This window comes from Budorcas taxicolor, chromosome 11 (genome assembly GCF_023091745.1).
Source record: "Budorcas taxicolor isolate Tak-1 chromosome 11, Takin1.1, whole genome shotgun sequence".
NCBI classification, from domain to species: domain Eukaryota; kingdom Metazoa; phylum Chordata; class Mammalia; order Artiodactyla; family Bovidae; genus Budorcas; species Budorcas taxicolor.
In genome coordinates this window covers 85,535,610-85,557,968 of record NC_068920.1, presented here as the reverse complement: position 1 = coordinate 85,557,968, position 22,359 = coordinate 85,535,610, and the positions used below count along the sequence as shown (strand labels likewise).

Below are 22,359 nucleotides of genomic sequence, written 5' to 3'. Positions count from 1 at the left end.
TACTAGTGGTACTTCCAAGATAACCTGTTGTTCAGTTCAGTTCAGTCACTCAGTCGTGTCAGACTTTTTGCGACTCCATGGATTGCAGCATGCCAGGCCTCCCTGTCCATCACCAACTCCTGGAGTTTACCCAAACTCATGTCCACTGAGTCGGTGATGCCATCCAGCCATCTCATCCTCTGTCGTCCCCTTCTTCTCCCACCTTCAATCTTTCCCAGCATCAGGGTCTTTTCAAATAAGTCAGTTCTTTGTGTCAGGTGGCCAAAGTATTGGGGTTTCAGCTTCAGCATCAGTCTTTCCAATGAACACCCAGGACTGATCTTTAGGATGGACTGGTTGGATCTCCTTGCAGTCCAAGGGACTCTCAAGAGTCTTCTCCAACACCACAGTTCAAAAGCATCAGTTCTTCGGTGCTCAGCTTTCTTCACAGTCCAACTCTCACATCCATACATGACCACTGGAAAAACCATAGCCTTGACTAGACGGACCTTTGTTGGCAAAGTAACGCCTCTGCTTTTTAATGTGCTATCTAGGTTGTTCATAACTTTCCTTCCAAGGAGTAAGCGTCTTTTAATTTCATGGCTGCAGTCACCATCTGCACTGATTTTGGAGCCCCCCAAAATAAAGTCTGCCGCTGTTTCCATTGTTTCCCCACCTATTGTAAGTTAGCACAATTATGTTTACTGTAAATTTTTTTTTTTTTTTTTTTTTAGAATTTCATGTCATCCATTTGCAATAGTCTTTTTGAAGCATTGTTTCCTGGCTCTTCCTACCCAACTAGATTTTCAGCTTTAACCATTTTAGGCTCAATAGCTGAAGTTTTTCCTGTGCCAGAAGGTAAGTGTTCAGTTGTGTTTGGGAAAAGTGTTTTCTTGCAAAGCATACTTTGTCAACATTTTGCTTTACTTGAAGTTTCAGGTTGGTTGTCTTTTGTTTAGATTCTTATGGGAGGTGTTAGTCTCATTAAGGGGCTTCCCTGGTGGCTCAGTGGTAAAGAATCTGCCTGCCAATGCAGGAGACGCAGATTTGATCCCTAGGTTGAAAAGATCCCCTGGAGAAGGAACCTGCTCCAATATTCTTGCCTGGGAAATCCCATGGACAGAGGAGCCTAGTGGGTTACAGTCCATAGGGTCGCAAAAGGATCAGACATGACTTAGCAACTGAACAAGAAGTCTCATTATATAATTCTTACTTGGAGATAATTCAGTTTGCCAGTAAAGGGCATATGGGAGAGAAACTTTTTAGTGATTGTTACTTGCAGACCTGAAATTGCAGCTTTCATGGATTATGCTTATTATGAGAAGAGTTTCTAACGTCATCCCACTAATTTATGTGTTGCTGTTTTAGGACAGTGCCCAATCTGTTATCTTAAGTTTAAGCAATTAAAATAATAAGTTTCTTTTATGTATAACATTCCTCAGTGAGTCTCTGTGGTTAAAATGTGGTTCCCCTTATATGCTATCTGTTTCATTCATCTCAATCTGGTTTTGAAAAGTCAACATAAGGATGTCATTTCCACGCATTCTGGTTTAATCGTACCCTTTGTTTCTCCTACTGTGAAGTACTCAAGAAGATGAATATTTAACTTCCCTCTTCGAGTTGTTTCATTTTCATTTTGACAGGAGATGATTCCTTTTATCCCCATAAACAAGTGTGTCTGTGTTTTAACAATGATTACTTGTTTGTGTGCGGTCTTCCGTGACTGTAGACAAACAGGAAAAGGTCCTGCTCTTTTGGAGGGAATGGCCAAAGGACCAGATGCTATAGACGGATTTTTTTTTTCTGTTTAAATTTTCAGGCAAAGTGTAATTATTTGGCAGGGAGACGGTTAATTTGCTGTTAATATAGCTTGCTTCATTTGAAAAAAACCCATTTCTTTCAAGTTTTCGTTTTGAAAACGTTGGAATTAACAGCAAAGTTTCAAGAATAGTTCAGTCATGTCCTCTCTACTTAGATTCATAAGTTGCTATTTTGTCAAATTTGCTTTACCTCACTGTTCTTTAAATTTTCTAACTATAACACAATGACCAAATTCCAGAATTAATGTTGATATGATGCTGTTATCTAATATACAGTTCTTATTCAGATTGTACCAGTGGTCCTAATAAGTGGCTTTTTATAGAATTTTTTTCCCCCCCACAGTCCAGGAACTAATCCAAAATCACACAGTGCAATTCATTGTTGTGCTCTTTCAGTTTAGAAATGTTCTCATTTCATGACATTAACATTTTGGAAGAATGTATTTTGGTTTGGGCTGTTTTATTGTTTTCTTATGACTTGATTCAGGTTGTGCATTTTTGGCAGGAAAATGCATAGGTGGTGTAGTGTGTTTCTCAAGGCATGATAACAGGAGATGCATGATGTTGGTTTGTCCCATTATTCATGATGATAAATTTGATCTCTTGATTAAGCTAAGTGTAGTAAACCGAAAAATGACCTCCAAAAGAGACCCACACCAAATCCTTAGAATTCATGAGAATGTGAACCTTCCTTAGAAAAGGGATTTTTGTAGATACGATTAAAGATCTTAAATTAAGATAATCTTGGATTATCTGGATGGGCTTTAATGCCATTGCAAGTGGTATTGTAAGAGCGAGGCAGAGGGCAATGTGACAGAAAGAAAAGGAGTCGTTGTGACGCTGGAGGTGGAGATTGGAGTGCTGGGGCTGTAAGCTGGGGAATGCTGGCAGCCACCAGAAACTGGAAGAGACAAGGAATGAATTCTCCCTTAGAGCCTTGAGAGTGATCATGGCCCTGTAGACACCTTGATTTTAGACTTCCGGCTTCCAGAACTGTGAGAAGATAGATTTCTGTGGCTTTAAGCCACCAAGGTCATGGTGATTTGTTATGACATCCACAGTAAATAAAGTCAGGAGTACCCATCAGTTTATGGAATTTCAGTGGCGCTACAACTGAATTTAGCAATGAAGTTTTACCTGAGAATGACTGATTATCCATTTACCAAAAAGTTTTCTGTACACCTACTGTATTTATAGTTATACCTAGCTATATGGGGAATATCTAGGCTGGATTATACTGCTAATTTTTCAATTGAGAGAATAGTTTAACATATTCAAATGCACTTTAAAAGCAAAAAACCTGTGTCATCTTTGTAATGAATGAATCGCATATAGTTAGACAGTGACTCATAGCACAGTAATGGTGTTAAAGAGCTGAGAGGTGATGCCAACAGAGCACACCATGCTGTACCCACTAACTGTAAAGGAGGCTAAAGAAACATGACTGGGGGCTTCCCTGCTGGTCCAGGGGTTAAGAGTTCACCTTCCAATGTAAAGTACAAGGGTTTGATCCCCAGTTGGGGAACTGAGATCCCACATGCCCAAGGGCAACTAAGCCTGCATACTGCAACAAAGATCCAACATAGCCAAATAAATAAATATTTTGAAAAAAGAAAGAAAAGAAGCATGACTAAAAAATGCAGGATGGGAAATGTAAATTCATTCTTCATCTGTATCTCAGAAATATTAGTGTAGGTTTTTGTATCATTTTATAGAAAGATTATGATTTGAGATTAGTTAAAATGGGCTGGAAGAAGCACAAGCTGGAATCAAGATAGCCGGGAGAAATATCAATAACCTCAGATATGCAGATGACACCACTCTTATGGCAAAAAGTGAAGAGGAACTAAAAAGCCTCTTGATGAAAGTGATGGAGGAGAGTAAAAAGTTGGCTTAAAGCTCAACATTCAGAAAACAAAGATCATGGCATCTGGTCCCATCACTTCATGGGAAATAGATGGGGAAACAGTGGAAACAGTGTCACACTTTGTTTTTTTTGGGCTCCAAAATCACTGCAGATGGTGATTGCAGCCATGAAATTAAAAGACGCTTACCCCGTGGAAGGAAAGTTATGAACAACCTAGATAGCATATTCAAAACCAGAGACATTACTTTGCCAACAAAGGTCTGTGTAAGTCAAGGCTATGGTTTTTCCAGTGGTCATGTATGGATGTGAGAGTTGGACTGTGAAGAAAGCTGAGTGCCAAAGAATTGATGCTTTTGAACTGTGGTGTTGGAGACGACTCTTGAGAGTCCCTTGGACTGCAAAGAGATCCATCTAGTCCATCCTAAAGGAGGTCAGTTCTGGGTGTTCATTGGAAGGACTGATGCTGAAGCTGAAACTCCAATACTTTGGCCACCTCATGCGAAGAGTTGACTCATTGGAAAAGACTCTGATGCTGGGAGGGATTGGGGGCAGGAGGAGAAGGGGACGACAGAGGATGAGATGGCTGGATGGCATCACTGACTCGATGGACATGAGTTTGGGTGAATTCTGGGAGTTGGTGATGAACAGGGAGGCCTGGCGTGCTGCGATTTGGGGGGTTGCAAAGAGTCGGACACGACTGAGCTACTGAACTGAACTGAACTGATACTTGATACTGGAATAGGATTTTGACACATATATTTTCATTACTCCTCTTTTCCCTGAGGATTTAGTTAGCATTGTTCCACTATCTTCTGTCACTAACATGCCTGTGGCAAAGAATGAAGCCAGCCTGATTTTTTTCTCACTTTGTAGATGAATTGAACTTTTTACCTGAATGACAAAAAGATTCCTTCTTTATTGTTGATGCCCAGGAATGCTATTAAGATATGTCATTATTTTGATTATTCTGTGTCTGTTCACCTAAAGCATGGTAGGACTTTGGATTCTAGTATAAGAAGGCTTACGAAGGGTTTTTTAAAAAGATGGATTCTAAATTATTTGTACTTGGTTAGTTGAAAAATCACTTAGTTATCTTTTATATAATATATAACTTTTTGAAAGAGAATAAAATAGGTTTAAACAAATTTAAAAAAATATTTATTTTCTTTCGTTTGTCCCTAGGTACTTTTTTGATTTCCTCTTTGATTTCCTGAGTGAGCCGTTGGTTGTTTAGTATCATATGGTTTAGCCTCCATGTGCTTGAAATTTTGCAGGTTTTTTCTAATAGTTGATTTCTAGCCTCATTATATTGTGGTCAGAAAAGATGCCTGATACAATTTCAGTTTTCTTAAATTTACTGAGGCTTGCTTTACGGTCCAGCATATGATTTATCCTGGAGAATGTTCCATGTGCACTTGGAAAAAATGTGTATTCTGCTTCCTTTAGAGAGAATGCTCTTTAAATAACAGTTAAGAACATCTGGTCTAATGTATCATTTAAAGCCTGTGTTTCCTTCCTGATTTTCTGTCTGGACGGTCCGCTGTTGATGTAAATGGGATGTTAAAGTCTTCCATTGTTGTGTTACTGTCAGTTTCTCCTTCTATGTTAACATTTGCCTTATATATCAAGGTGCTCCTATATTGGGTGCATATATAGTTATACGGAGAAGGCAATGGCACCCTGCTCCAGTACTCTTGCCTGGAAAATCCCATGGATGGAGGAGCCTGGTGAGCTGCAGTCCATGGGGTTGCTAAAAGTCGGACACGACTGAGCGACTTCACTTTCACTTTTCACTTTCATGCACTGGAGAAGGAAATGACAACCCACTCCAGTGTTCTTGCCTGGAGAATCCCAGGGACGGGGGAGCCTGGTGGGCTGCCATTTATGGGGTTGCACAGAGTTGGACACGACCGAAGTGACAGCAGCAGCAGCAGCGGCAGCATATATTTATAACTGTTAAATCTCCTTCTTGAATTGACCGTTTGATCATTATATAGGGTCATTCTTTGTCTCTTATAACAGTCTATATTTTAAAGTCTATTTGTCTGATGCTAGTATTGCTGCTCAGTCTTTCTTTTGATTTCCATTTGCATGGAATACCTTTCTCTGTCCCCTCATTTTCAGTCTGTGTGTGTCTCTGGATCTGTATGAGTCTCTTGTAGGCAGCATATATCTGGGTTCTGTTTTTGTAGCCATTCAGCCAGTTTATGTCTTTTGGTTGAAGCATTTAGATGAAGATAATTATCAGTATGTATGTTTGTTTTGTCATTTTATTAATTGTTTTGGATTTGTTTTTGTAGGTCTTTTCTTTCCCTTTTGTTTTTATGATAAAACTTTCAATAAAAACCCCTCAGAAAGTAAGCAGAGAGGGAGCATGTCTCAACATAATGCAGGCCACGTACAACAGATGTATGTATGCTAACACCATACTCAGTGGCGAGATGCATGAAGCATTGCCTCTGAGGTCAGAAACGAGAGAAGGGTGCCCACTCTCACCACTTATATTCAACACGGTTTTTGGAAATCCTAGCCACGGCAGTCAGAAAAAGCAAAAGAAGTAAAAGGAATCCAAATAGGAAAAGAACTAAGACTGTCACTATCTGCAGATGACATGATGTTATACATAGAAAATCCTAAAGATGCTACCTGAAAACTACTAGAACTCAGTAATGAATCTGGTAAACCTGCTGGGTACACTAATAATGAAATATCAGAAAGAGAAATTACAGAAACAGTCCCGTATATCATTGCATCAAAAGGAGTGAAATACCTGGGAATAAACCTACCTAAGTAAGCCAAAGACCTACTCTGAAAACTGTTTAAGACACGACAAAAGAAACTGAAGATGTTACAAGCTAATGGAAAGATACACCATGTTCTTGGATTGGAAGAATCAGTATTGCTGGAATGGCCATGCTGCCCTACAGATTTAATGCAATGGCTGTCAAATTACCAATGGCATTTTTCACAGTACTGGAACAAAAATTTTAAAATTTGAATGAAAACATGTAAGACCCCAAATAGCCAAAGCAATCTTGAGGAAGAGTAACACTCCCTGACATCAGACTACTACAAAACTAGTCATTAAAACAATGTGGTACTGTCAAAAAAACAGACATATAGATCAATAGAGCAGAATAAAAAGTAGTAAACGCATGCACTTACAGTCAGTTACTTTACAAGAGAGGAAGCAAGAATATATGTTGGAGAAAAGACATTCTCTTTAAAAAGTGGTGCTGGGAAAATTGGGACAGCTACATGTAAACATATAAAACTAGAACGTTCTCTAATGCCATATACAAAAATCAACTCAAAATGGATTAAAGTCCAACTCTTTGTGATTCCATGGACACTGTAGCCCACCAGGCTCCTCTGTCCATGGCATTCTCCAGGCAAGAATACTGGAGTGGGTTGCCATGCCCTCCTCTAGAGGATTTCCCGATCCAGGGATTAAACCTGGGTCACCTGCATTGCAGGGCTTCCTTCATAGCTCAGTTGGTAAAGAATCCACCTGCAATGCAGGAGACTCCATTTCAGTTCCTTGGTTGGGAAGCTCCCCTGGAGAAGGGATAGGCTACCCACTCCAGTATTCTTGGGCTTTCTTTGTGGCTCAGTTGGCAAAGAATCTGCCTGCAATATGGGAGACCTGGGTTGGGAAGATCCCCTGGAGAAGGGAAAGGCTACCCATTCCAGTACCCTGGCCTAGAGAATTCTAGGCATGTTTACTCCATGGGGTTGCAAAGAGTCAGACACGACTGAGCGACTTTCACTTTTTGCATGAGATTCTTTACTGCAACACCACCAGGGAAGCCCAGAGAACAGTAAGAGGTTCCTTAAAAAACTAAGAACAGAGTTACCATATGATCCTGCAGTCCCATTCCTGGGCATATATCTGAAAAGATGAAAACTTTAATTCAAAAAGATACATGCATGTTCACAGCAGCACTGTTTACAGTAGTAAGATATGGAAACAGCCTAAATGCCCATCAACGAATGAATAAAAATGATGTGTAAACACACACACACACATGCACACAGAGTGGAATACTACTCAGCCATCAGAAAGAATGTCATTTGCAGCAGCATGGATGGACCTAGACGTTATCATATTAAGTGAAGTCAGGCAGAGAAAGACAAATGTATGACATGACTTACATGTGGAATTCTTAAAAAATGATACAAATGAATTTATTTACAAAACAGACTCATGGACATAGAAAACAAACTTATGGTTACCAAAGGGGCTCATGGGGTAGGGAGGGGGGAGGTAAATTACTAGTTTGGGATTAACATATACACACTGTTATATATCAAATGGATGACCAACAAGGACCTTCTGTGTAGCACATATCTCTTAATAACCTGTAATGGAAAAGAATCTAAAACAAGTGCGTATGTAACAATCACTTTGGTGCACACCTGAAACCAGCAGAATATTGTAAATGAACTGTTCTTCAGGTTTTAAAAATGGTTATTTAAAAAATATATCTTCTCTGTTTGTAGAACTGTAATACTTATTATTTTATCAGTTTTGTAAATTACTGAAAATATTTTTTATGCTATTGTGAGTTCTTTTATGCTATAAGGTGTGAGTTCTTTTTATACTAATTTTCTGTTAATTTGGCTAAATAACTTCAAAATGTTGATTTCCTTTTCTTACTATTCACTTAAAAAAATTTTTTTTTTTTTTAAATTTTTAGGTAGAGTCCAAACAGTGTATCAGCTGAGTCATGATATTGATGCTGGTCGTTTCCAAACACTAATGGAATGTTTAACTGGCACTTTTGAAGAAGTGAAAATTTTAGCATTTGATCTTCTAATGAAGTTACCAAAAACATTTGTACAATTTCAGGTATTTGGACTTTTCTTCTGTAAGTGTAAATGTGATGTATGCATGAAAAATTTCTATCTCAGCAGCAGATAAAGCAGTCTGTGGATTGTCCAGGCTCTTTGCTTCTGCCTTCTTGCATCTTCTGTTTCAGTTCTCATTATTATCTCTGCAGTTGCAGGTGGTGGGATGGCGAAGGTAGGGATGGGTGGTGGGGCAGGAGGAAATATTGTAAGAGAAAGAAAATCCAGATCAGTGAGCTTTGCTTTTTAAAAAACTTGTTTTGATAAAAAGGGAAGTGTAGGAAGCAGTAGGTTTTATTGTTTACAAGATTATTGATAGATTTCAGTAAACTGTGGTCGCCCCATTTCCCCTGGACCTGTTAATATTCGATCAAAACACATCACTTACAGTAACTTGATTTTTTTTTGAGATAATCTCTCTGCTTCGTGGACTGGGAAGTGCGTGTAAGTGAGGTAGAGAACATGTTTCTGATGTTCCAGCAAGCAATAGCTAAACTGAGACTGAAACTCAGAGTACTTGAGGTTAACAACAATTCTCTCCCTGGACGTTCTACCTCAGCTCCCATGCTTTTCCTCATGCCTTGCTCGTCCTACCTCAGGGTGAAAATCAAAGATGGGCTCAGGAATGAAGGCACAGCTTGGGAATGGGTCTTCAGGGGACCCGATAGCCCAGGTATTTGACGCTACCTTTGAGACCTAATCTTGGGCAGGGAAGTCATCAGTCGCTGTGGGGTGCCTGGCTCTAGAGCTTCTCTGTGGCTCCTGTGGGAGCTCTGTAGAGGCCATGGGAGCCTTCAGGGGTAGCAGCTGAGCCATGGTCTGGGCTGCAGCTATTAGGCTCTTGTAGATGCAGCGGGGTTCTGTAGGAGCACGTGTCAGAGAGCCCAAGGTGTTTCCACTGCTTCTGGAGGACATTGCAAAATCTCAGACATCTCTTCTGATTTGGCGTCAAATTGAGAGTTGCTCTCTAGTGTCTGCCTGTCCTGGTGGTCTTTCAGGGGCCTTGATGAACAGAAGCTTCTTCAGTGGTTAGGCTGCTCATTTTTGTACTTTATGAGTTTTTAAAGAAGATGCTTTCTCTTTCTCTATCTCCTTCTACCAACCCTTGCCTCTTACCTTTCATCACACTGTAGCTTTGTATCATATATATAACTATGCCTCATTCTTGACTATTTTGAGAGTACCTGGAGTGAGGAAAGGTATATATTATGGTACCTATATGAAATACCTGGTTCTCACATGAACTGTGTAACTATTTTGATAAACATGTGCATGGTACAGAGACACAGACTATAGAGTTCAGGAAACTTAGGACATATGGCTTGCTCTAGGATTCTAGTGGTTATATATTCAGTCTGGCTTGTGTATTAGTAAACTGGTCCTAAGAATAGGCATTTGAGACTTTAAAATATTAATTATGCATTATACTTTCAAAGCCTTTGAGTAGAACCTATGTAGTATATAATTAACTTTTTAATATAGTTAACTTGAAAACATTGTTTGGATGCTGGCCTAATCTCTCTAAGGACCTGTATATTCATATTTTGATGGCATATCTTTCAAATAAATGACTTTACTACTCACCTAGTCTCTTGCACTTCTTTCTTTTGGAGCTACATATCCAAGGTCTTTTTGTTGTGTTTTGACTGTCCTGAAATGAAAGAACAAAGATGCTGTTTTAAATTCCAAAGGCTATTTATTTTGTTTCTTACTAATTGGCTAGTTAGGCAGTTTAGGGACTTATTGTCAGTTACAAAAAATGATTTAGATGCTTGATTGATCTCTTTCTAGTGTTTATTTAGATTTGAGCTTCTGACCAGTGTCTTTCAGTTTTTTAGGTCATAAAAAATTAAGCATGAAACAGCAAAGAATATAAGTAAAAGTAAGCTATATTTGAATCTATTACCTGATATTTGAAGATATTATTAAATATTGGTATATCTATGATGAAATTCAAAATTACATTTATAATGACTTTTCCCCTTATAGTAAACAGTTATGAGATAATTTTAGTAGATTGAATATTATTGAGCAACAAAACCCTGAGTGGTGAAACAGACGACTTGTTAACCGTAGAGCTGGGACTAGGATCCATGTCTTCTGTCCTCAGCCCCATGCCCTTCCGTGTGTTACTACAGTGAACTGCCCTTTGTTCTGTCTTCTTGAGGACAGGCTGTGTGAGTGGATATTTAGATGAGATACAGTTGTGGGAGCTGATGCAGAATTTCTGAGGTTGATCTTATCACGTCACTTTTCACACATATATGTGGAGCTTTGCCAGGAACAGCCTGATGAGTTTGTATTTTCATTGTTGTTGTTCAATTGCTAAGTCGTATCTGACTCTTTGCGACCCCATGAACTGCAGCCTGCCCAGCTTTCCTGTCTTTCCCTATCTCCCAGAGTTTGCTTAAACTCATGTCCATTGAGTCGGTGATGCCATCCAACCATCTTATCCTCTGTCACCCGCCCTGCCCCTGCCCCCTGCTTTTCCTCCTGCCCTCAATCTTTCCCAGCATCAGGGTTTTTTCCAGTGAGTTGGCTCTTCCTATCAGGTGTTCAAAGTACTGGAGCTTCAGCTCAGCATCAGTCCTTCCAGTAAATATTCAAGGTTGATTTTCTTTAGGATTGACTAGTTTGATGTCCCTGCAGCCCAAGGGATTCTCAAGAGTCTTCTCTAGCACCACCATTCAAAAATATCAATTATTTGCCACTCAGCCTTCATGTGTATGTGTATTTTTCTCCACTGAACTAGCTCTGTAGGAATCAGCTGGGGAGAAGGGCAGGAGGTTGATGCCCAGTAAAATAAACCTTGCCATGTGAAAGAACTTCGGGCTATACAGAAATAATGAGGATGATCTGGTTATGGTGATGGCGGAATTTCTACAGGAAAAAGTATACTTTTGCTGAAGAAAAAGGTTTTTCTTTTTTTTTTTTTCACTGATGAACTTGTTTATTGAATTTTGAATGGGGTATGTATGGGGTGTCTCATTATATCTTAGGATCTCAGGATTCAGAGAGGTGGTAAAGTGGCAATGGTGAATTTGGGAATCTGGCCTCCCAGAAGTACCTGCCACTCTACCCCTGGTTCTGCAATGGCTGCCAGTCGGATCACCCCTCCACTAGAGCCATCCCGCTCCATTGCCAAAGCGAGAGCATTGGCAGTGAATTACAGGCATTCTTCCTTGGTCATGCCTTCCCAGTAGGTAGCATCCACATAGCCATAGATACAGGAGCTCCTGGAGGCCCTGATGGCAAAGGGCTGTCGTACCATCATACCCACCATGGGCACCGAGTGCACCTATCCCCCTTCTTGGGGGTCCCAGCCGGCAGTGATGATTCCTGCCATCAGGTCTTGGTATCAGTAACACATCTCCTTAAAGAGGCTGGCCACTGTGTGCACCAGCGCAGACTCATTCAGCTCAATGCTGTGGAAACCAAGCTGAGAAGTGACCGCATCAGCTACTGCTTGGGTATCAGCTGCTGAGCCTGAGCGGCAGCAGAAAATACAGTCGTGAATAGGGGTCAGCTTGTCAGTCACTCGACTGGCAATGTACGACCCAGTGGTTGTTCTGGAGTCGGCTCCTAGAACCACGCCCCCATCAAATTGTATGGCCATGATAGTGGTCCCTGTGAAAACTTCCTGGTTCTCCCAGTCGGGGGCAATAGCCTCAGGCCCCTAGGCTGGTGCTGGCCTGGTTCCCCAAGCTGCTACTAAGGTGGCCGCCATCTTCCTCGAGCAAGGTTTTTCTTTTTGAATTTCCCAACTGAAATTACTTTCAAGACCTTCATCACTAGAACTGATTAAATTGAAGTTGCTCAGTTGTGTCCGACTCTTTGTGAACCCGTGGACTGTAGCCTACCAGGTTCCTCCGTCCATTGGATTTTCTAGGCAAGAATACTGAAGTGGGTTGCCATTTCCTTCTCCAGGAGATCTTCCCGACCCAAGGATTGAACTCAGGTCTCCCTCATTGTAGGCAGACGCTTTACCATCTGAGCCACCAGGGAGGATCTCTAGAAGTGATTAATAATCATTTAATTAATAAAAACGTCAGCCTATCTTCAGGGAATTAGCGTTCATATTGAGTTACAGTTGTGTGACAAGCTCTGTCTTTAAATATGTGTTTTACCTTCAAATTAAAGAAATGTTTCAGTGACAATGACTGAGTCTCTGCTTTATCCTAGGGTTCAGTGAAACTGCAAGGCTTATTCCAAGCAGCTCTGGAGCTTAGTACCAGCACCAAACCATATGACTGTGTAACAGCTTCCTACCTACTGAACTTCTTAATCTGGCAGAATGCTTTGCCATCATCGCTGTCTGCTTACTTAAAAACTCAGCGGGTTGCATGTGGAGATGGAGATAAGTCTGCTGCTGTGGTAGAAAGTAACACATTAATAGGTTTGTATTGAGGAAATGACCTTTTGCTTTTCCTTATCAAAACCAGTATCTTACTCTCTCACTGTTCATATGATTAGAATATCTAATGGTTAAACACTTACTCTGTGGTTTTTTCTTTTACTTAAGACTTTACCAGCTTAGTAGTTTACCAGCATATAAGTATATCATGGATTTCTCCTTTGCACATAAATAGTTTATTCAACTATAATTATTTCTAAACAGGATTCATGTTAAATAAGTACATATGAAAATGTACATTACTAGAGCTTTTATTTAAATAAGACCTTGTTTTGTTTACCAAAAATGTTCTTTTTTCTCTGCAGAAATTTTACTATGCCAGATCAGTTCAGTTCAGTCGTACAGTCGTGTCCGATTCTTTGCGACCCCATGAATTGCAGCACGCCAGGCTTCCCTGTCCATCACCAGCTCCCAGAGTTCACTCAGACTCACATCCATTGAGTCAGTGATGCCATCCAGCCATCTCATCCTCTGTCGTCCCCTTCTCCTCCTGCCCCCAATCCCTCCCAGCATCAGAGTCTTTTCCAATGAGTCAACTCTTCGCATGAGGTGGCCAAAGCACTGGAGTTTCAGCTTCAGCATCATTCCTTCCAAAGAAATCCCAAGGCTGATCTCCTTCAGAATGGACTGGTTGGATCTCCTTGCAGTCCAAGGGACTCTCAAGAGTCTTCTCCAACACCACAGTTCAAAAGCATCAATTCTTCAGCGCTCAGCTTTCTTCACAGTCCAACTCTTACATCCATACACGACCACTGGAAAAACCATAGCCTTGACTAGACGGACCTTTGTTGGCAAAGTAATGTCTCTGCTTTTCAACATGCTGTCTAGGTTGGTCATTACTTTTCTTCTAAGGAGTAAGTGTTTTTTAATTTCGTGGCTCTAGTCACCATCTGCAGTGATTTTGGAGCCCAAAAAAAACAAAGTCTGACACTATTTCCACTGTTTCCCCATCTATTTCCCATGAAGTGATAGGACTAGATGCCATGATCTTTGTTTTCTGAATGTTGAGCGTTAAGCCAACTTTTTCACTCTCCTCTTTCACTTTCATCAAGAGGCTTTTTAGTTTCTCTTCGCTTTCTGCCATAAGCGTGGTGTCATCTGCATATCTGAGGTTATTGATATTTCTCCCGGCAATCTTGATTCCAGCTTGTGCTTCTTCCAGTCCAGCGTTTCTCATGATGTACTCTGCATATAAGTTAACTAAGCGGGGTGACAATATATAGCCTTGACGTACTCCTTTTCCTATTTGGAACCAGTCTGTTGTTCCATGTCCAGTTCTAACTGTTGCTTCCTGACCTGCATACAGATTTCTCAGGAGGCAGGTCAGGTGGTCTGGTATTTCCATTTCTTTCAGAATTTTCCACAGTTTATTGTGATCCACACAGTCAAAGGCTTTGGCATAGTCAATAAAGCAGAAATGCATGTTTTTCTGGAACTCTCTTGCTTTTTCCATGATCCAGCGGATGTTGGCAATTTGATCTCTGGTTCCTCTGCCTTTTCTAAAACCAGCTTGAACATCTGGAAGTTCACGGTTCACATATTGCTGAAGCCTGGCTTGGAGAATTTTGAGCATTACTTTCCTAGCATGTGAGATGAGTGCAATTGTGCAGTAGTTTGAACATTCTTTGGCATTGCCTTTCTTTGGGATTGGAATGAAAACTGACCTTTTCCAGTCCTGTGGCCACTGCTGAGTTTTCCAAATTTGCTGGCATATTGAGTGCAGCACTTTCACAGCATCATCTTCCAGGATTTGAAATAGCTCCACTGGAATTCCATCACCTCCACTAGCTTTGTTCGTAGTGATGCTTTCTGAGGCCCCCTTGACTTCACATTCCAGGATGTTTGGCTCTAGGTGAGTGATCACACCATCGTGATTGTCTTGGTTGTGAAGATCTTTTTTGTACAGTTCTTCCGTGTATTCTTGCCATCTCTTCTTAATATCGTCTGCTTCTGTTAGGTCCATACCATTTTTGTCCTTTATCGAGCCCATCTTTGCATGAAACGTTCCCTTGGTATCTCTAATTTTCTTGAAGAGATCTCTAGTCTTTCCCATTCTGTTGTTTTCCTCTATTTCTTTGCATTGATCGCTGAAGAAGGCTTTCTTATCTCTTCTGGCTATTCTTTGGAACTCTGCATTCAGATGCTTATATCTTTCCTTTTCTCCTTTGCTTTTCGCTTCTCTTCTTTTCACAGCTATTTGTAAGGCCTCCCCGGACAGCCATTTTGCTTTTTTGCATTTCTTTTCCATGTGGATGGTCTTGATCCCTGTCTCCCGTACAATGTCACGAACCTTAGTTCATAGTTCATCAGGCACTCTATCTATCAAATCTGGTCCCTTAAATTGATTTCTTACTTCCACTGTATACTTCCACTGTATAATCATAACGGATTTGATTTAGGTCATACCTGAATGGTCTAGTGGTTTTCCCTACTTTCTTCAATTTAAGTCTGAATTTGGCAATAAGGACTTCATGATCTGAGCCACAGTCAGCTCCTGGTCTTGTTTTTGTTGACTGTGTAGAGCTTCTCTATCTTTGGCTACAAAGAATATAATGAATCTGATTTCGGTGTTGACCATCTGGTGATGTCCATGTGTAGAATCTTCTCTTGTGTTGTTGGAAGAAGGTGTTTGCTATGACCAGTGCATTTTCTTGGCAAAACTCTATTAGTCTTTGCCCTGCTTCATTCCGTATTCCAAGGCCAAATTTGCCTGTTACTCCAGATGTTTCTTGACTTCCTACTTTTGCATTCCAGTCTCCTGTAATGAAAAGGACATCTTTTTGGGGTGTTAGTTCTAAAAGTTCTGATAGCCAGATCAGGCTTCCCTTATGGCTCAGTTGGTAAAGAATCTGCCTGCAATGCGGGAGACCTGGGTTTGATCCCTGGGTTGGGAAAATCCCCTGGAGAAGGGAAAAGCTACCCACTCCAGTATTCTGGGCTGGAGAAGTCCCCGGACTGTATAGTCTATGGAGCTACAAAGAGTCGGACATGACTAAGTGACTTTCATTTCACGTAGCCAGTTCATCTTTGTTAATTTTATGTAGAGCAAAGTTCCTTTGTCTGTTGGGGTTTATGTTTTAACTGGCTAACACATTCTTCCCTTTTGCTCTTCGCATATAGCCAGTTCCAAAACCTAGGATCTGAGTTGTTTTAGATCTTTAGACCTAATGATTTTAAACAAATATTTGTTGGAGGTTCGTATACTTAATTTTATCCTATTAAGTCTTCATTTTGGAATTGTACTAGACATAAAGAAAGATAGGAATTTGTATTAAATAAAGGTCAGATCTAGAAAGAAAGGCGAACAGTGTTCTAAAATGTTGGGAAAAGCCATGAAAAAGAGAACTAATAATGGGAGAAAATTGGGAGCCATATATAATTCTGGTAGAGATGTAGCCATAGAGCTTGGGACAGAGAGATGACAGTGACATGGAAGGTGACATGTACCCAACTCTAATTGTTTCAGGGCTGGGTTCCAGAGGGGACCCTGATAAGATGATAAGACGAGGTCTGCAACTGGGGTCAACTGGGGAGTTCATGCTTCATTCAGAGGATTTTAAAATCCAAGGCATTTTAAATTTTCATACAATATTTCAAAAATAAAAAGTATATATATGGAATACATATATGTATAGAATCTAAATAGTAATAGTATACAAATTTCACGAGGTGTCCCAAGCTTGTGATATCACAAGCTAGGTGATAACACCTAGCTTAAGAAGTGTAGTAGCACCCATAATGTTGAAGCCTCTTGCTTATCCTAGTTCCCTCCTCCCACCATATAATTATTGCCTTATGTTTAATATTAATCTTTTGTCTTGCTTTTACCAAGATTTTACTATTTATATATTATTAAACAATATATTATTTTCTTTTATTAATACATGATTATGAATATTACATAAATAGTACTATATGTATTATACAAATTTACTACAATTAATTAATGCATTCTCCTATTGATGGACTTCTTTTTTCTATATAAGCAATGCCAATGTGAACATTCTTGTTATTCTTGTTATGTTATTAGATATAAGTTCTAATGCATATGTCTTAAGAGTTTATGATAAACAGAAAAGTAAAATAGCCTAGTCATAAAATACATGCATCTTCAACTTTACTAGGTGATGTCAAGTAGATTTTCAATTTATACTCCCACCCACCAGTAAATTATGAGAATTGTAGTGCATCACTATAACTTGCTATTGTCAGATTTTAAAAATTTGCAGATTATCAGATAGTGTCTCATGTGGTTTCATCTTGCATTTTCCTGATTACTAATGTAATTGGGCATCTTTTTACATGTTTATAAGCCATTCACTTCCACCCTTGCTGTGAAATGCATTTTCATGTCATTTGTTCAGTTTTATGTGGGGTTGTCTTTCCCCAAATGATTTTTGGGAATTCTTTAAATTTTCTAAATATGAATTTACTGGTTATACACAATTCTGAAACTTAAAATATAACCTTCTTCTGAATGGTGAGGGGAGACATCCACTCTGCTAGATAACTGGATGTCCACATGCCGAAGAACAAAATTTGACCCAGTACCTCATTCTGTATATAAAAATTAACTTAAAATGGATCAAAGAGCTACATGCGAGAGTTAAACAATAAAACTCTTAGAATAAAACCTAGGTGTAAATCTTTTTGATCTTGAGTAAAGTAGATAAATTGGACTTTGAAACTCTGACACACAAATTTGAAACTTTTGTGTATCAAGGAAGCCAACAAGAAAGTGACAACCTGTAGAGTGGGAAAGATATTTGCAAATAATTTTATCTGTTAAGGGCCTTGTATCTAGAATATATAAGGAACTTTTACAACTCACTAATAAAAGGATATAACCAAATTCAAAAACAGACAAAGAATCTGAATAGATACTTCTCCAAAAAACGTGAATATAAACGATAAGTGGATGAAAAGATGCTTAGCATCTTTAGCTGTTAGGGAAATGCAAATCAAAATCACGGTGAGGAAGTACTGCACACTCAGTAAGATGGCTATAATTAAAAAAAAAAAAAAGGTGATAACTAGAGTTGATGAGGATTCAGAAAAAATGGATCTCTTCTACAGACTGTTGATGGGAATGTAAAATAGTCTGGCCCCTTTGGAAAAAGATGTCTAGTTTCTCGAAAGGGTAAACATAGAATTTCCATATGACTCCACAGTTCCTCTCTTGGACATTGTCTTAGTCAGCCCAGGCTGCTTTAACAAGATACCATGAGCAGATAACTTAAACAATAGGCATTTATTTCTCACAGTTCTGGCGGCTGGGAAGATCAAGTTTACAGGGTCAAAAGATTTGGTTCCTGGTGAGAACCCCCTTCCTGATTTGCAGATAGCAGTCTTCTCAGTCTGTTCTCTCCTGCATGAGAGAGCAAGCTCTGGTCTCTCCTCCTCCTGTTATAAGGACACTCATCACATCATGGGGGGCCCACTGTCATGACCTTAGCTAAACCTGATTACTTCCTAAAGATGCTACCTCTGAATACCATTGCAATGAGGGTGAGGGTTTCAGCCTGAATTTGGGGCATGGGCAAGGAGACACAGACATTCAGTCCATTATGGGCATTTAGTGAAGAAAAATGAAAGCTGTGTCTGGACAAAAATTATGCATGAATGTTCATAGCAGCATAATTCATAATAGCCAAAAAGTGGAAGCCACTCACATGTCTATCATCTGATAAACAGATAAATAAAATGTGGTTTATCCATACAGTGGACTGTTATTCAGCTGTTTAAAGTAATGAAATATACATGCTATAACATGGATGAACTTTGAAAATACTGTTTGATTAGATTTATATGGTTGTCTCCAGAATAGGCAGAAAACAGGCAAGTGATGGCCTAGGGCTGAGGGAAGTGAGAGGTGCAGGGAAGGGAGTGTCTGACAGTGGGTAAAGCTTTTCTGAGGGGTCAGATCAGAATGTTCCAAAACTCACTGTGGTGGTGGTTTTTGCACATAGCTGTGAATATCCTAAAAACCATTGACCAGTACACTTTGAATGTATAAATTGTATGGTGTGTGGTCATATCTCAATAAAGCCGTTATTTTAAAAAATCTGTCCAAGTAGTGCATGGCATACGAGCCTGGGGTTTGCTAACCCAGATAGAGGATGTCTAGGAGGAATGATCCAGAATGAATGCTATAAATGGACCCAGGAAGTCAGGGCAGACACACGGTTCTGCCTTAGCTGGAAATGGAGAACAGCCTGGATAAGCTTGGATAATCTCTTTTTTCATTCAGAAACCTCTAGTATAAAATTCAGTTGAGTTGGGTGTCTTTGTGGGAACTGTTCTGCTGTGCACACATTTGTAAATGTGTTTTTAAACTGGTGTTATTTTGGTGGGTGTTTTTTTTTTTTTTTTTTTTGCATTTTCTAGTTATCAAATGCTTGTTGGAAAAACTTGAGGAAGAAGTATCTCGGGCTGAAAATTCTCTGCTTCAGGCAGCAGCGTCATTTCCAATGTATGGGCGGGTCCACTGTATAACAGGAGCTTTGCGGAAGCTGCCTCTGAAGTAAGTATATCTATCCCCCTGTTGTCTCCTGAATACTCACTTCTGAGCTTTAAACTCCTACTGGAATGTGTCTTGGGAAAGGAACATATTGCCTTAAAGATAATTAAAAATGAAAACATATATACATATACTTTTGTGTCTTACATATTTGATAGATGGCATGATTTTGAAACCCAAATTCCTTTGATCCCTTTTGTCTGTTTCCATCTTAAAAATGTGGTTTTGGCTTTTCGTATAAATTCCTCTAACATTCTTGTTGCAGCAGCCTGCAGTTGGTGAGTGAGTGGAGACCCGTGGTGGAGAAGCTCCTTGTGACCTCCTATAGGCTCTCAGCCGTGGTGTCTCCAGTCATTCAGAGCTCCTCCCCAGAAGGCCTCATCCCCAATGACACTGATGCAGGTCAGTAAATGGAAAAAGCTAGAATTACTGTTTTTTCCCTTACTCTTTTCTTCAGAGAGATAGGTAAAATGGGGGACAAAGACATTGTTATGACCAGTGATATTTCTGCCTATTGGGTAATTTTTTTTAACTATAAAAAAATAACCTGGGTAAATAAATAGTCAGGTGGTCAGCAAGGTGCTTCCTTCTCTGGGGTAAATTGGATTTTATAATATTGTCATTTTAGAATACAGCCTACCAGGTTTGTATTCTGGTTGGGACTGGGGAGGCAGGCCATATAAGTTAGAGAGCAGCTGATGGGGTTCAGTCAGAGAAGGCAGCTTGTTAGGAATCTGGGATAGGCAAAGACCACTGGACACAAAGGCCATTTAAATTTAAAAAAAAAAAAAAAATTGGAAGAGATTCTCAGAATGTCCAGAATTGAACTCATGAAATTTCATCTTTCTTTCCCTCCCCTCTTATCTTTGCAAACTGTTCTACCAGAGACCTGTTTGTGCAAGTCAGGAGCTAGGGCTGCCCGACATCTCCCCTTTACTCCTTGTATCTAGCCTATCTCCACGTTCTTTCAGTGGTGCCCCTTAAATATCTGTTACATCTCTTCTTCTTTTATCTGCATCTTCTTACCTTACTGCAGGCTTTTATCCTCTCTTGTTTCCCCACATCTACTCTCATCTCCTTCCATTTCCTTTTTACTACATCCAAAGTAATCTTTTCTAGTCATATCATTTATCATGTTACACATTATCTTTACTTAACCTTTGTGCTCTTCCCATCCCCCTTCCTTTTTATTTAAAACATGTTAGTGGCTAGGTTCGATAATAATTTCACTCTTGCTGCCTTGCCAGTCTTGTCTCCTACCAGCATTCTCCCCTTCCCATAGATTTCTCCTTCATTGGAGTTGTTGCAATTTAACAGGGAGTTTTGTCTATGATTTCCTCCCTTGTACTTGGCACAGTGCCTGGTAGAAGTAGATATCCAATGAATAGTTGTCCTAATGAATAAATCAATGAATAAACAATTGCTGCAAGTACAGGAACTAAATTCAATGCCTGCAATGTCCTAGTGGCATATGTATATAGCAGTCCTCTCTTATCTAAGGGGTAGATGTTCGAAGACCCCCAGTGGATGCCTGACAGTGCAGATAGTACCCATACTTATGATAACATGGTTTTTCCTAAACATACATACTTATAAAATTTAACTTAAGTTAGGCACAGTAAGAGGTTAACACTGATACCCAGTAATAGTAAGCGTTAGTCACTCAGTCGTGTCCAACTCTTTGCAACCCCATGGACTGTAGGCCACTAGGCTCTGCTGACCGTGGCATTTCCCAGAAAGAATACTGGAGTGAGTTGCCATTCCTTTCCCTTGGGGATCTTCCTGACTCAGGGATCGAACCCAGGTCTCCTGCATTGCAGGCAGATTCTTTACCACCTGAGCCACCAGGGAAACCCCAAACCAATAATAATATAGAATAATTATAGCACTATACTGTAGTAAAAGTTAGGTGGACGTGGTCTCTCTTTCTCTCAAAATATCTACTGTACTGAGCCCACCCCTTCTTATGATAATGCGAGATGATAAAATGCCTGTGTGATGAGGTGAAGTGAGATGAATGGCAAAAGTATTGTGACTCACTGTTCAGTTCAGTCGCTCAGGCCTCCCTGTCCATTACCAACTCCCGGAGTTCACTCAAACTCATGTCCATCGAGTCGGTGATGCCATCCAGCCATCTCATTCTCTGTTGTCCCCTTCTCCTCCTGCTCCCAATCCTTCCCAGCATCAGTCTTTTCCAGTGAGTCAACTCTTTGCATGAGGTGGCCAAAGTATTGGAGCTTCAGCTTTAGCATCAGTCCTTCCAATGAACAGCCAGGACTGATCTCTAGGATGGACTGGTTGGATCTCCTTGCAGTCCAAGGGACTCTCAAGAGTCTTCTCCAACACCACAGTTCAAAAGCATCAATTCTTCGGCACTAAGCTTTCTTCACAGCCCAACTCTCACATCCATACACGACCACTGGAAAAACCATAGCCTTGACTAGACGGACCTTTGTTGGCAAAGTAATGTCTCTGCTTTTGAATATGCTCTCTAGGTTGGTCATAACTTTCCTTCTATCACGATTGACCACCTGGTGATACCTTAGGAGAGGATTACCTGTATCAGTGTTCCTGGATCATCAAGCCCTGACAATGTTGTTGGATGTCAGCTTGCAGATGATGCTGATGGTTGAGGATCTCAGGTAGAATGGAGAGGGCCAGCGTGAGATTTCATCTTGCTATTCAGGAGGGCATGCAATTGAAAACTTGTGGTTTCTTTATTTTTGATATTTTCCATAGAATATTTTCAGATCATGGTTGACCAGGAATAACTGAAGCCTGGATAAGGGAGGGGATTACTGGACCCATACTACAACAGGCCAGATGTGGTTGACTGTTAAGGATATATACTAACAAAGTGTTCTTTTGAACATGTAGAAAATCATGAAGTAGATTTGTATTTCATGTT

The 22,359-nt window shown here is 40.1% G+C and overlaps 1 protein-coding gene and 1 pseudogene across 1 annotated transcript in view; one reads left to right on the top strand and one right to left on the bottom strand.

Moving 5' to 3' along the window:
- THADA (THADA armadillo repeat containing) overlaps positions 1–22,359 on the top strand; it is a 324,132-nt gene that overhangs the window by 23,071 nt on the left and 278,702 nt on the right. The window contains exons 14-18 of the mRNA XM_052647551.1: positions 714–837; positions 8,367–8,518; positions 12,700–12,913; positions 19,319–19,454; positions 19,717–19,853. Of these exons, the coding sequence (XP_052503511.1) occupies positions 714–837; positions 8,367–8,518; positions 12,700–12,913; positions 19,319–19,454; positions 19,717–19,853 (763 nt within the window). The remainder of the gene's footprint in view (positions 1–713; positions 838–8,366; positions 8,519–12,699; positions 12,914–19,318; positions 19,455–19,716; positions 19,854–22,359) is intronic.
- Positions 11,459–12,244, bottom strand: LOC128055153 (proteasome subunit beta type-6-like; annotated as a pseudogene).